Here is a 14207-nt window from a genome sequence, read left to right on the forward strand (position 1 = left end):
TTATTTGAAATAGTTGCGGACGAAGAATGATTGTCACGCCCACAACAATTGACATCTGAAATAATGGAAACAGTGAGATAATTTGCGCTAATTGAGGCACGACGCGAGGCGACGATAAATGGCCAAATTGAGGAATTGAAGAAGAGACAAATTGAGATGGAGCAAATAATGCAACAATTACTCTCATAACAAGGGAATCAAATAAATAATTCAATGGACGGTGATGTGGATGATGATGATGTGGACGAAGCTATGGTAGATGATGATGTTGATTGATTTTTTTCATTTGTTATTTTAGTTTTAAATATTAATTTTTGTAAAATATTTGTAACCATTTTGAATTTAATCATTTTATATTGAAATTAGTATTTTATTTTTAAATATTAGTATTTTTTATATTAATTGAAATTAATATTTTTTATTATAATACATTTATAATATTTTATTATTAATTTCATAATAAATAAATTTTTAAATTATTATTATTAAATTTTGTAATTAATAAACTATTAAATATTTTTTTCAATAAAAAAATAATTTGTGTCGTGGGAAACACGTCGCTAATCATAAATAATTTTTCAAATCAGTGTCGTGAAAAACACGTCGCAAATATGATATTAGTGACGTTAAATTCACGTGGCAAAAATGCAATCATGACCTGCAAACCTGACGTGGAGCAGTGCAGAAATGCAGGAGGATTTTGTGATGTGAAAATCACGTGGAAAATGTTGTGACGTGAATTTCACGATGCAACTTTGTGACATGATTTTCACGTGGCAAAGAAGTTGTCACAAAAGCTATTGCCTCGTGAAAAATTACGATGCTAATGTTGTTTTCTGACGTGATTTTCACCTTTACGTCGTGAATATCATGTCGCAACATACCATTTTTTTGTAGTGTTTAATAACTCTAAAAAATATTACTTGTGATCATTTTTTATATTTTTATTCTCGTGTCTCTTTTGACACAGAAATCAATAATGTTATTCTTTGTCTATAGTTTATTTGTTCATCGTAATATGGAGAATGTAATAGTGAAGTTTATCAATAAAATTAAAAAGTGTTGCATTCTCGATCATATTTCAATATCAAGAAATAGTGGCAAACCTTTGAAATTTGTGTAATAACTAATCTGACACTAAATACATTTGTTTCAACTTTTATCTTTGCTATGATTTCTAGAAAGCCAAAAATATTTAATAATTTTTGGATTCACAAATCTCTTTTATTTTTAAAATTTGAGCAAATATACTTAGTAGAAGTAAGTGTTGGATTGTTAGATTATTTTATTCAAAATGGGTGTGACATTATATTAACAAAATATTCAATGTTTTTTTAATCTTTTTTTGTTATAATATTAACAAATAATTTCAAGAAAAATAATAATGTTATATAAGATTTAAGCAAATAATATATATTAAAATTACGAAATAGTTGATATGTTAATATATTTTTAGTTTAGCCAAGGTTCGAGCTCACGATCTCAACAAAAGAATAATATGTACTTTGACATTTTAAAAAATAAATGTGCATTTTTGGAGGTGCCAGATAAGACTAATGATGATGTGTCAAATATAGAGTATTTGACATATGATGTGTCGTGATATAATCCAAAGATTTAATATTGAAATTTAAATTAAATTTCATTTTTTTTTAAATATGATTAAAGAGTTATATTATAACATCTTATTATGAATTATAATATAGACAAAAATATGAATTAATCAACAATAAAATTAACATTTTGCTTGAAAGAAAAAATATATGTTTGTAAGTTGACAATTATATCTAGAATATAGATTTTACAAATTTTAATAACTCTAAAAAATATTATTTGTGATCTTTTCTTATATTTAGATTCTCATGTCTCTTTGACACTCATATGTGAGAAATTAATAAAGTTATTTTTTGTATATAGTTTATTTGTTCGTGTAATATAAAGAAAGTAATAGTGATGTTTATCAATAATTGCATCTTTATAATTGTTGTGACGAAATCAATTATCTCTTTTCTTGAGTTATTTAAGGAGTGACATTGTCATTTTTATTTATAGACAAAAAATATTTTCATTTTTATGGATATTAAATTAGTTTTCATAATTTTTTATCGAAGTATTTGAAAATTGATTAATTTCATTTTTGTAATAATTGAATCAACTCTCATAATTTTTATCAAATTATTTAAAAAATAATTAATTTAATATTTTTAATAAGAAATTAGTGTGTGCAATAAAAAATAGAATAAATTTTAATAATATGTGTTTTGATGTATGGCGGATATAAAATTTCTACATGTATGTAGTTTATAATAATATGTGTTTCCATGTATTTTGGATGTACAATTTGTATGAGTATATAATATTATATATAGAATAGAGAAGCAACAAAAATAAATCAACGAGGATACATGATTTTTAGTTAGTGAAATAGAAGGTGATAAGTCATCGAATTTGAAAATAGATGTATTTTAATTAAAAAATAATTATAAATGAAATGTCATACATTTTTCTGAAATAAATAATATTAGTTATACAATGTTGTATTTTGAAGAGTGTCACATCAGATTTTTAGTCATAAAGCTTAATTTTAATATATTATAATTATTTATAAATGAAATGTTAAACATTTTTTTAAAATAAATAATAGGAGTTTTAGAATGTTGAATTTTAAAGAGTGACACATCAGATTTTTAGTGATGTGACAAGTAAGTAAATGATTTGTCAACAAAATAGAGCGAGACTTAATTTTAATATATTACAAGAATATATATAGTTGGAATAGTGATTTTCTTATTTGATCATTTTTGTTAAAAATGAGAACTTTCTCTGTGTTTTCCAAGGTTCGAACCCGTGACATCTAATGGAGATTAAATATTGTATTTGTATATTTGAAAAGTCAAAATAAGATTTTGGAGGTGCCACATAGGACTCTAGGATGATGTGGCACGAATGTAATAGACTTGTTAACATGTGTCATAATATAATGTGATCTCTTCAGATTTAATATATTATATATATTATTCTCAATATTATTATTATACTCTATAAGGTCAAACGTCTAGCTAAATTTAAATAACTATAAAATAATTTTTGTTTTATTTTGATTCTCATGATTTTTTAGTAGTTATCTTTAATTTTTATATTTAATTTTAAATTCTTAAAGATTTGTATTCTCAGTGTTAAACAAAATTAAAAGCTTATTTGCAAATATATCGAATAAAATTTTATTAGCTTTAAAACTTATATTTGTTTTTGTCAAACTTTAGTTATCTAATGAATAAAGAATTGAAAATCCTAGTTGCTATATTAATTTAATTATTTTTTAAATAATTATTTTAATTTTATTAATGGGATTATAAAAATTTATCTGATTTTGTCGTTGATATCAATTCAAATATGAGTGTTATTTTTTTAGACATTATTCTCAATATTTTTATTATACTCTATAAGGTCAAATTGTTGTTTTAAAGTTGAAATTTATAAGAATATATAGTTGGAATAGTGATTTTCTTTTTAGATCATTTTTTGTTATAAATGAGAACTTTCTCTGTGTTTACCAAGGTTCGAACCCGTGACTTCCAATGGAGATTAAATATTGTAATTGTATATTTGAAAGTCAAAATAAGATTTTGGAGGTACCACATAGGACTCTAGGATGATGTGGCACGAATGTAATAGACTTGTTAACATGTGTCATAATATAATGCGATGCTTCAGATTTAATATATTATATAGATAATATATGTTAAAATCCTTTTCCTTTTAGTCTCTAAAGTTAAAATCCATAGGAAACTTGTAGATTTTTTTACACATTTAACTTTAGGGACTAAAATCAAATGAAATTCAACATTTAAGGACTTTACTAAAAAAAGATACAAGGACAAAAAACAAAAACATGTCAACTTACAAGGATCAATTGACTATTTAAGCCGTACTAATTTTAATTTACATGATTTGATAGTATTTTTTTAATTACTAATAGCTACTTGTTCATGTAAATGTAGTAAGCTTTTAAGTTTGAAGAAACTGATCAGGAAAAGTTGAAGAATAAGTTGATCTTTTATGCTAGTGACCGTTGGAGGGACTTAAAGACACAACTCACATGTGCTTACATTACGAAGCTTAAGTCTACTCTTGAGCATCCATATGTGAAATATAATTATACTGAGAAACACGTTTGAGAGAAGCTTGTCAAGTCTCGTAGTTCTGGCGATTTTTTGGTTAGTACTAATCATATTTTCTGAAGAATAATATTATTGTGTTTTATGTTGATGCTATTTAGATACAATCATGTAAATTAATATTTTAATTATGTTTATAACAGGTTAAAAGTCAATCAGGAAAGGTAAAAAAGGAAGAAAAAAAATCCCCATAGATTATCTCGTGTGGGTTACAAGAAATTTGAAGAAGTTATTAATGCAAAAACAACAACTTAGAGATAACTCAATAAGTCGTGATCGCAACCCGTCTATACCAACTTTGAGAAGTGGAAAACAGTCTGATAAAGATCAACTGCAGAGTTCACTTCAGATGTCTCATGTGCAGTCACTGAGAATATTGTAAGTAGATTTATTTGTCAATTAGAATATTAAATGTATGATTTGTTGTGTGTAATTTAAATCGCTTTGATAATGATATCTTATTCATGTTGTGAGTATGATTTACTAGTTGATATGATCAATCAATGTTCCTTTGTTCCACATGTATGACATGATATATTAGTAGAAGAAATCGGAACAAAGGAGAATGGTGGACGTGTCTATGGTGTTGGACAAGGCATTTACCTGAGATTATACTTTGGAACATCAAGAAAGAGTAAAGATTTGCAAAAGAAAAAGATAAACAAACTCTTTGATAAAAAGTTAGCATAGGAATGAGAGTCCCAAAAGAAACAAATGGACGAGTACTAAGATAAGAAGTTTGAAGAAAGATTAGCACATGAGTGGGATTGCAAAAGAAAGAGTTGGACGAGATGTACGATAAGAAGTTGGAAGAAAGATTAGCATAAGAGCAGGAACTGAACAAGAGTTGGGCGAGCTTTATGAAGTATGTTAAACTTGTGCTGTGTGTGTTGCATCTGTTTTGTGATCTTATAACATGACATATGCGTTGCGTGTTGCTATTATTTTTATGATGCAGAAATTGGCACCACTGGGTGTAAACATCCAACCGAGTATAAATATGATAAATTGCTTGAAAAAGTTGGTTTAGGTGGTGCGAGCATAAAATGAAATTATTCAGACAGTCATACTCATATCCAAAATGAGACGCCAGTTCCTTCAGACGATTCGCTAAGGTTGGGAATCAAACCCATGATCTAGCGACATTTCATCAAGATTGATTGTCATGATCGTGGTGAAATGTGGTGCACTATCTAGTATACAATCACTCGCCAATGGTAGAAAATAGCACACTTATTATCACATCCTATATTATACATACCATGACCTATAGTAAAATCATTATTCTAGGAAGTGGTAAAATGAACTTTTTGTAGTAGTGTTTATAAATGATAATATAACTAATAGTTATACATAATATAATTTAATAAAATACTATGAAAAGGAACTTCACTCAAGTTATTAAAAGATTGTCCTGCTGAGTGACAGTTATGAAATATCAAGATCATATTATTATCATGAAATGGCAATAGCAAACAAATGTTATTTTTCTTGATAAATGACCAATCAATATAGAATTACAGATACATATATAAAGGCTTCCTTAGGTTCAACCTTGAAATATTACATAGTTGATCAAATGATATAACGGTGACAAGACAAGAACAAATAATTTATGATACAAATACTTACGAGAAGAGATTTATGGTAAAGTAAGTGGTAAAAGTATGCATGAAAGTTCAAATGTCACCATCTCTTTTGCATTCGGAGGGAATTTGAGGTAAACGTTTTCTATCAGTGCAGTAATTGTAAATGGTGTATTTTTCTCTCACCCACTTTAAGCTACGCCATTGAGCTGCATCAAGATCACGAAACTCAGCTTGATCCCACCATCTCTTTCCTTGTGTTGCACAGAATTTTGAATTAACAGATGCTTCACACCCATCAATGTGGAAGCTTTTGTATCCTGCTATGAATGGTGCTTTTGACCAGTCTGTTTTCTCTAATCCACCCCTTGTTGCCCAATCATCTGCATTCCATAAACTGTTGTATATTTTCATTGGTTGGTCAAATGGAAATTTCACTCCTAAATCTTTGCTGTTCTTGAACACTCTTATTGGAACATCATCCACATAGAAACTGCAATCAAATCAATCATATAGGTTAAGCTATATTGTTTTATCAATATTGCAATAGTAGTTGAGTCAAGTAATGCTTACACAATCTGGTACATGTTCCATAGAATGGAGTATCTGTGAAATTCTTTTGTTGGATCAAACCAAAGAAATATCCTTTGTTCTTTGTTACCTTGTCCACCAGTGAACACATTTGTTTGTAAAATGTAAGGTTGTCCTGTTCTGTTCCCCAAGAACTCGAAATCTATCTCATCATGTTCAGCATTTTGTGAAGATAACTGCATGAAAAGTAGTTCCATTCACATCTAATGTCATTACTAATAAAAATAGAAACAAAAAACTATAATTTTATGTACATGTACTACATACGTAGAAAGCAGTAACTGTTCCAGCAGAATCACCAGGAACCATCTTAATGTTCATACTGAAATGACCAAACAAGTATGAACCTTTGGACTGAAAACCAGTACCTGTTCAAAAACTAGTTAGATACATGAACAGTGTAGTGACAGGTTTAAAACTATACAGGGAATAATAATAATACAGTACTAACCAGTGGATTTATCAAGATGAAGCTGAATCTCAGAACCGCCATTGAAGTATTTGATGTGATCAAAAGCCCAAGTAGGGTAATAGTTTCTGCCAAATGGTACATCCACTGGCTTCCTTGGGAGAGCACAGAATGAAGAAGAAACAAGTGATACTAGAATCAAACACACAGTCCAAAATGAAGAACTCATGTTGTGTTTTGTTTTCATGCAAGGTGTGAAAAGTGAGTGGCTATGACATGGGTATATATAAGCCTAAGACCCTTGGCATAGAAAGTTATAGAGCCATGTTCCTATCTCTTTCATTATTTATGTATCTTGGAGGGTGGGTGGCAAAGAATCATGTATTAGGCTTTGTTAGGATTTTAGCGTTGTAACCAACCGATAATGGGACCCTATTACGCGTTTATTATGTATTGTTAACTTCTATATAGCTGATCATCTATCATTTCACAATTAGAGTACAAATATTTAGAAATATATAAACATTTTAGTGCTGGAAATTGTAATCATCAATCAATTGTAATAATATAGTAATCTCTATTTGAAAAATATAAATTAACTAAATTACTTTGTCACTTATCTTTATCTTTAAGGTGCACTCGTCTACCATTTTGGGGGATTTCTGTCCTATTTCGTTGGCGGTTATCTCTCTAAATTGGTGGGAAAAAGTTATTAGGTCATCAATCATTGGGTCACTAGGAGGGAGCATTTACATTCATTGGATTCTTTCTTTATGAATAACACATCTTATGAGAGACACACTACATATTCACTTATAAAAGCTCAAATTTCCACTTTTTTAGTCAATGTGGGGACACGATGTAGTCTCACAGTTTCTGAAATAAACAACTGTGCAAGATGACTTGTCTTACAAGTAGTTTTCATGGCCAAGAAATGTGCGAACTTAGCTAACCGGTCCACAATCACCCATATTGAATCATAACCACCTTGTGTACGGGGTAACCCAACTGCAAAATCCATTGAAATTCTATCCCATTTCCATACTGGAATCTCTAAAGGTCGCAATAAACCACCTGGCTTCTGATGTTCAATCTTTACTTTACGGGCACACTATATATTCAGACACATACTTTGCAGTATCTTTTTTTTTTCATCCCAGACCACCAATAGTCCTTCTTTAAGTCTTGGTACATCTTCGATGAACCTGGAATGGTAAACGCACCCTTGTGAGCTTCTTCTAAAACTTTTCTTTTCAATTCTGCATTACTCGGAACACAAATCCTTTGATTAAGAAGAACAACTCCGTCCGAAGCTTGAGTGAAATCTAGTTGAATTAATATTCAATTTTCCCATTATCACACCATTTTGAGTCCAAGAAAATTGAAGGTTAAGATCTCTAAACTTCCCCAATAATGCATACTCTAACATCATCAACTCAGCTTTGTGTATCTCTTTTCGACTTAAGGCATCTGTAACCTTATTCGCTTTACCTGGATGAAACTTAAGCTCAAAAAAATAAAAATCTTTCAAATTATCCGTCCATCTCTTTTGTCTCATGTTCAACTACTTCTGGTCAAATAAGTATTTCAAACTCTTATGGTCACTAAACATCTCAAAACGTACTCCATACAAGTAATTCTGCCACACCTTCAATGTAAAAGCAACATCGACTAACTCAAGATCATGAGTTGGATAATTCTCTTCATGAGTCTTCAACTGACAAGAGGCATATACTACAACTTGACCACCCTGCATTAACACCCCTCCTAATCCTTTCTTAAAGGCATCACAAGATACTTCATAAGACTTACTAGGATAAGGGATGATTAAAACAGGAGCAGTTGTCAATCTTTCCTTCAAACTCATGAAACTCTGTTCACACTTTGAATCCAAACTAAAATAAATCTTCTTCCGGGTAAGTCTAGTCATTGGTAAAGCTAACTGAGAAAACCCTTTAATAAATCTTCGATAGTAATTTGTCAAATCTAAGAAACTTATGACTTCTGAAGCATGCTTTGGTCTATCTTAATTAATAATTGCTTCAACTTTAGATGGATCCACTGCTACTTCTCCTTGCGACATGACATGACCAAGAAACTTAACTTTGGCCATCCAAATTTCACACTTACTTACTTGGCAAAAGTTGTTTCTCCTGTAGTACTGACAGAATAATCCTTAGATGTTTTTCGTGCTCTTGTGGAGTACGAGAATAAATAAGAATGTCATCAATAAGGATCACCATAAATTGGTCCAGGTAAGGTTAAAATATCCGATTCATATAGTTCATGAAAACAACAGGGGAATTCGTCACACCAAAAGGTATTACAAGAAACTCATAATGGCCATATCGGGTTCTGCATGCGGTCTTTGGTACATTCAAATTATTAACTAGGATTTGATGATAGCCTGATCATAAATCAATCTTCGAGAACACACAGGCTCCTTTTAACTGATCTAGAAAATAATCTATTCTTGGCAGGGGATACTTGTTCTTAATGGTGACTTTATTCAACCAGCGATAATCAATACACAACCGCATACCACCATCCTTCTCCTTCACTAGTAACATTGGAGCTCCCCACGATGAAACACAAGGTCAGATGGGATGCTTGGTTAATAACTCTTCCAATTGATCCTTCAACTCTCTCAACTTGAGTGGCGCCATACGATACGGAGAAACGGAGATTGGAGTCGTCCTAGGTAGGCATGAAAATGGAGCGGGTCGGGGACGATTTTTAATTCTCTCATACCCAAATCCGAATCTCCAAACAATCCTCGTTCCCCGACCCAAACCCAAGCGGGGATGAAGAACTAAAACCCAAACCCGTCGCAAACGGGTTCTGGTTGAGTTCAGGTATCCCCGCCCCGCCACTATCCATTTAATGAAAACAATTTTTTTAATAGAAATATATATATTTTTTAAATCAAATGACATTACAAATAATAAAATAAAATAATATAAAAAAATTCCATACATACATTTCGAATATTTTAAATAATTAATACAAATCAAAATATTAAAACATTTGCCACTTGTTTAATATTCTAAATCATCAAAAATAAATATTAATGTACATAATGAAATAAATGGGACGGGTTCTGGGGAGGGTTTGGGATGGGTACTAGTGTCCCCAGTACCCGACCCGTCCCCATATTTTATAATTAGGGAAAACCCAAACCCAATCAAAATGGGTTTTCCCCGTCAACTTCGGGGTGGGTTCGGGTGGGTACCCGCAGGTACGGTTTATGTTTCCATGCCTAGTCCTAAGTATCAGATCAATAGAGAATTCCACTTCCCTCATAAGAGGAAGAGAAGTGACATCCTCAGGGAAAACTTTTGGAAATTCACAAACGATGGGAATTTGTGTAACTTTCATATTTTCGCTATGTTCCTTGGTGAGAACCAAGAGAATTGACTTTTCCTTTTCAAATAAGAAATTAACCATGTCAACCACACCTTCCAAGATAGTAGTTAATACATCCTTTAGAGTAGTTTCACTAGATGGAATGATGATTAACTTCTCTTCACATCCAATAAACACCGAATTGGAAGAAAGCCAATTTGTCCCCAAGACCACATAAACCTTCTTAAGTGGTAAGCAAATAAGATCAATCTGGAAAAGTTTACCATTCATCAAAAGTGAGAAATTTTCACAAATCAACGGTGTCTCAACCACATCATCCATGGCGGTAGTAACCACCATAGAAGGAGACAAAGGAATTGCTTGTAAGCCAAGATGCTTCATACATTGAATTGATAGAAAAGAGTGTGTTTATCCATAATCAAATAATACAAAACAAGGATGATCATTTACGAGACACGTACTAGCAATTAAAACATTGCTACTCTTAGCCTTCTTTGCATCCAAAGTATAAACCCGACCGATACTTTTTCCCTGCATCTGAACCTTATTATGTGTACACTCTATAACCATGTGACCTTCTCCTTGACACTTAAAACACCTAATTACACCACCAATACACCTTCTGAAATGGAACATTTTACACAATTGACATCGGGGAGATTGTGTAGGTTTTGCATGATACACTTGTTTGCCTTTGAAAGGTTGAGGTCTAGGCCTAAATTGATGACTTGGTCTTATTTGGTTCTTATAGACAACTCCATACTGATCCCTCTCCTCTAGAACCTTCTTCAAACTATTCTCAGTCACACAACATTGTCTTTGCAACTCTGCATAGGTAGCGAACCCTCTTTCTATGTTGGGTGTCCACCCATAAGCTTTCACAGGATTTAATCCACCATGAAGTTCAGGAGGATTCATGCGAAAGAAATACCAAAAATTACCACCCGCAGCTTCTTGTGGATCCACTTGAGGGTGTAGACCACCATTCAACTGTTACATCATCTGCTACATGAATTAGTTATGTTGTTGCTGCATCTGTTGCATAAACTGAGGCCACTGAAAACCTTCACTACCACTTGGTGGTTCTGAATCTGAATTCTGAGTTCTGGGTCTACCACGATCTATGCGTCTATCAACCATGATTCTAAATTTCATACAAACAAAATTAAGTTGATCAGGCTCAATACTTTGTATATAACATCAAGGACAATGATGACAAAAATAAATACTTATATGAGGCAGAAAGAAATACTTATAATATTTCATGTATAGGTCGAGGACACGACCTGCTCTGATACCAATTATAACACCCACATATAATATATGTCTAAAAATAAATATTATACATAGTGTAATATTGGTACTGAAATACATAAGTGCCTAGTGTCAATAATGTACATATTACATTCCCAAAAGAAAACACTACTTGGTATTAAATATACACCAAGGTGCCCAAAATAAAACTAGGAACTAGATCACTGTAGAATGATCTCAAAAATATCTACATAGCAGAAGAGCCATCCAAAACATCAAATAAACAAGGACATCATGATATCTTGTCCTTACCCTTCACCTAATCAGAACTACCTGAAAAATAATCAATAACATAGGGTGAGATAATAATCCCAGTGGGTTCCCTATCTTATGGATCAACTCAGCTCTACAGGGTTTTCTAGTTAATTTCCAACTTATGTCAACAAGGTAAGGAAAACTTAAGAGATGGGGAAAAAACCTCCCAATGTATGGCAACATGCTCATGAGTTCTTACAACTCAAATATACAACTCAATGTATGGCAACATCCCCCATGTCCGCCATGGTTGGGGCTCAAACTTAATTGAGGCACGAATCATTGGAGTCACATCCCATTGCCTACTCATCTAAACATGTCAAATAGAGATGTACACCATCAAGGGTAAAACACTCTGAATACGTGATTAATTCCATATAATATAACTAGATTCATCAATCACTACTGACTTCATTCACCAATATTCAAACAATAACAACGCATGTTCCATACAAAGCGCTTCACTCTCAACTATAGCAACCATCCATTCACGACATTCACATAGGTATCGTACGAATAAATGTTGCTTTCTAATGTTATCTAAGTTATATGTCTAACTTATAGCCTAAAAATAGATCACTAGGTTAACTCACGTGATTCAACATGTAATTATTAGATTTGTTATTGATTTTATTCATAAGAGTTGTAGCATGTGAGTATTAGTTGATACAATGCATATAGAAACATTAGAAAATAAGACGAGGTAAAAAGCATGAGCCAATCGATTGGTTAGGGAGGCCTAATCGATTGGTGTAACTCACAATTCCATTTTCAAAGAAAGTAAGGGACCAATCGATTGATGTTGAGTGTCAATTGATTGACAGCTGAAAGATTTTGATTTTTCAAAGTCAGGGAGTCTATGCAATCGATTGGGGAGTTGTATCAATCGATTGGTTACATAAATTTTCATTTTCTTGAGAATTAGGGGGTTCCACCAATCGATTGGTCTGGAAAGAAACCCAGGACCAATCAATTGGTCCAAGTTATATTTCCAAAAATTCGTCTCTGAACTTCATTTCTTTCCAACCCTGCATAAAATTTGTTTCATTTCCAACAACCAATCTACTAACATAATCATAGAAACATATCAAGAACACCTTACCACATGTATCTTCTTATTTTCCCCAAAATCATGAACACAATCAAAGCAACGACTACTTCAATATATCACAAGAATCCAACAAATGCAAGAAACATATGTAGAAACATCATAAATGGAGATTCACATGATTCATGAAGAAACTCATCATAGTATCATGAATCATACTATCAATTTCATGGTTCATCATACCCTAACTTATAAATCTAAATTTCTATCTAGAACCCATCTTGAAGAAGAGATGAATAAACGAAGAGATAAAGAGATTGTTGAATGGTGTTGAGATGAGATGATGATGGCTTTAATCTTCTTGTTCCTCCAAGTTCATTCCCCTTTCCAAGTTTCCTTCTTTTCTCCCAATCTCCTTCTCTGCTAATGTTTCTACTGATAACTTGAGGAAATGAAATGGTACAAGGTTGGTAGGAACATATAGAAACATGTGGTCACTATTTAACACTAGGATTGTGTGGTTAGAAAAGGTTATTAATAGTAACAAATATCCTAAGTGATACTACACTTTTAATATTTGTTCTACTAGCAATTGACCCATTATTAGTGTTACTAAAATGTCCCAATTAATAAAAGGTCACTCCCAAATAATATTAGTTAAGTCAATCTGAATTCACTATTCATTTTATTTATCCCAGCTGATAACTTTTAGAGCACATAGGAACTCAGTTGATCTTAACTAATATGAATTTGAGTATTTAAGGAAACACAGGGTATTACAGCTCTACATATTCTCGCTTAGCGAGAAAACCCTTCCCTGCCTCTAAAGTAACTTAGTCAAAAATCATTGAACTGCCAAAACTTTTTTACCAAGTTTTCCACCTGGCTTAGGGAGTTGTGTTGCTTAATCTTGAAGTTGCTTGGCTCTGAAATTATCTTGTGTCACCATTGCTCGCTAAGCGCAACCATGTTTTTTGCTTAGCGAGCTTGTCTTTTGGAAGGTGGATTGTTCTTTCTTTGATGCAATCTTTAGTATTTTCTTGGTTCTTTTTACTTGTACTTAGTGAATACATAGTTAAAAAGTTCATACAGGCGTTTTATCTTGTTTTAATGATAAATGAGGGGTTCCAATTTAGGCTTGATATCCTTTTTGGTCTCGTATCTTAACTTTGAGGTTCATTTTGGTCCCTTAACTTAAAATTTTAGATATTGGTCCCTAAACTCTTTAAAATATATCATTTTAGTTCCTTTCATCTAATTAGCGACAAAAAAAGTGAAGTATGGCTTGATTTTCTAAAAATGCATGGTTTATGTGAGGTTTTAATACTGGATCAACAACTTTTTGAAAGATCTCTTAAGTATGGCTTGATTTTCAAAAAATGTAAATTCACAGTCAACACTATAAACATCCATAAACTATGGCATGAATATGAAAAAATTGCTTTACCAAAGTATGATTT

At 31.8% G+C, this 14207-nt stretch overlaps 1 protein-coding gene across 1 annotated transcript; it reads right to left on the reverse strand.

Moving 5' to 3' along the window:
- Positions 1–5647: 5647 nt before the first annotated feature.
- LOC127126708 (probable xyloglucan endotransglucosylase/hydrolase protein B) lies at positions 5648–7017 on the reverse strand. The gene is made up of 4 exons (XM_051055686.1): positions 6807–7017; positions 6623–6723; positions 6338–6531; positions 5648–6257 (listed from the first exon to the last, which is right to left on the reverse strand). Exons 1-4 carry the CDS (start codon positions 7009–7011, stop codon positions 5858–5860), a joined length of 900 nt encoding a protein of 299 aa, XP_050911643.1. The 5' UTR covers positions 7012–7017; the 3' UTR covers positions 5648–5857.
- Between the last annotated feature and the right edge of the window lie 7190 nt (positions 7018–14207).

The sequence above is a fragment of the Lathyrus oleraceus genome, chromosome 3 (assembly GCF_024323335.1).
Source record: "Lathyrus oleraceus cultivar Zhongwan6 chromosome 3, CAAS_Psat_ZW6_1.0, whole genome shotgun sequence".
NCBI classification, from domain to species: domain Eukaryota; kingdom Viridiplantae; phylum Streptophyta; class Magnoliopsida; order Fabales; family Fabaceae; genus Lathyrus; species Lathyrus oleraceus.

Coding starts and splice junctions, on each gene's coding strand:
- LOC127126708 (XM_051055686.1), bottom strand. CDS start 7,011: ATGAAAACAAAACACAACATGAGTTCTTCATTTTGGACTGTGTGTTTG. Junction 6,724..6,806: donor TCATCTTGATAAATCCACTG/GTTAGTACTGTA, acceptor GTTTTTGAACAG/GTACTGGTTTTCAGTCCAAA. Junction 6,258..6,337: donor TGGAACATGTACCAGATTGT/GTAAGCATTACT, acceptor ATTTGATTGCAG/TTTCTATGTGGATGATGTTC.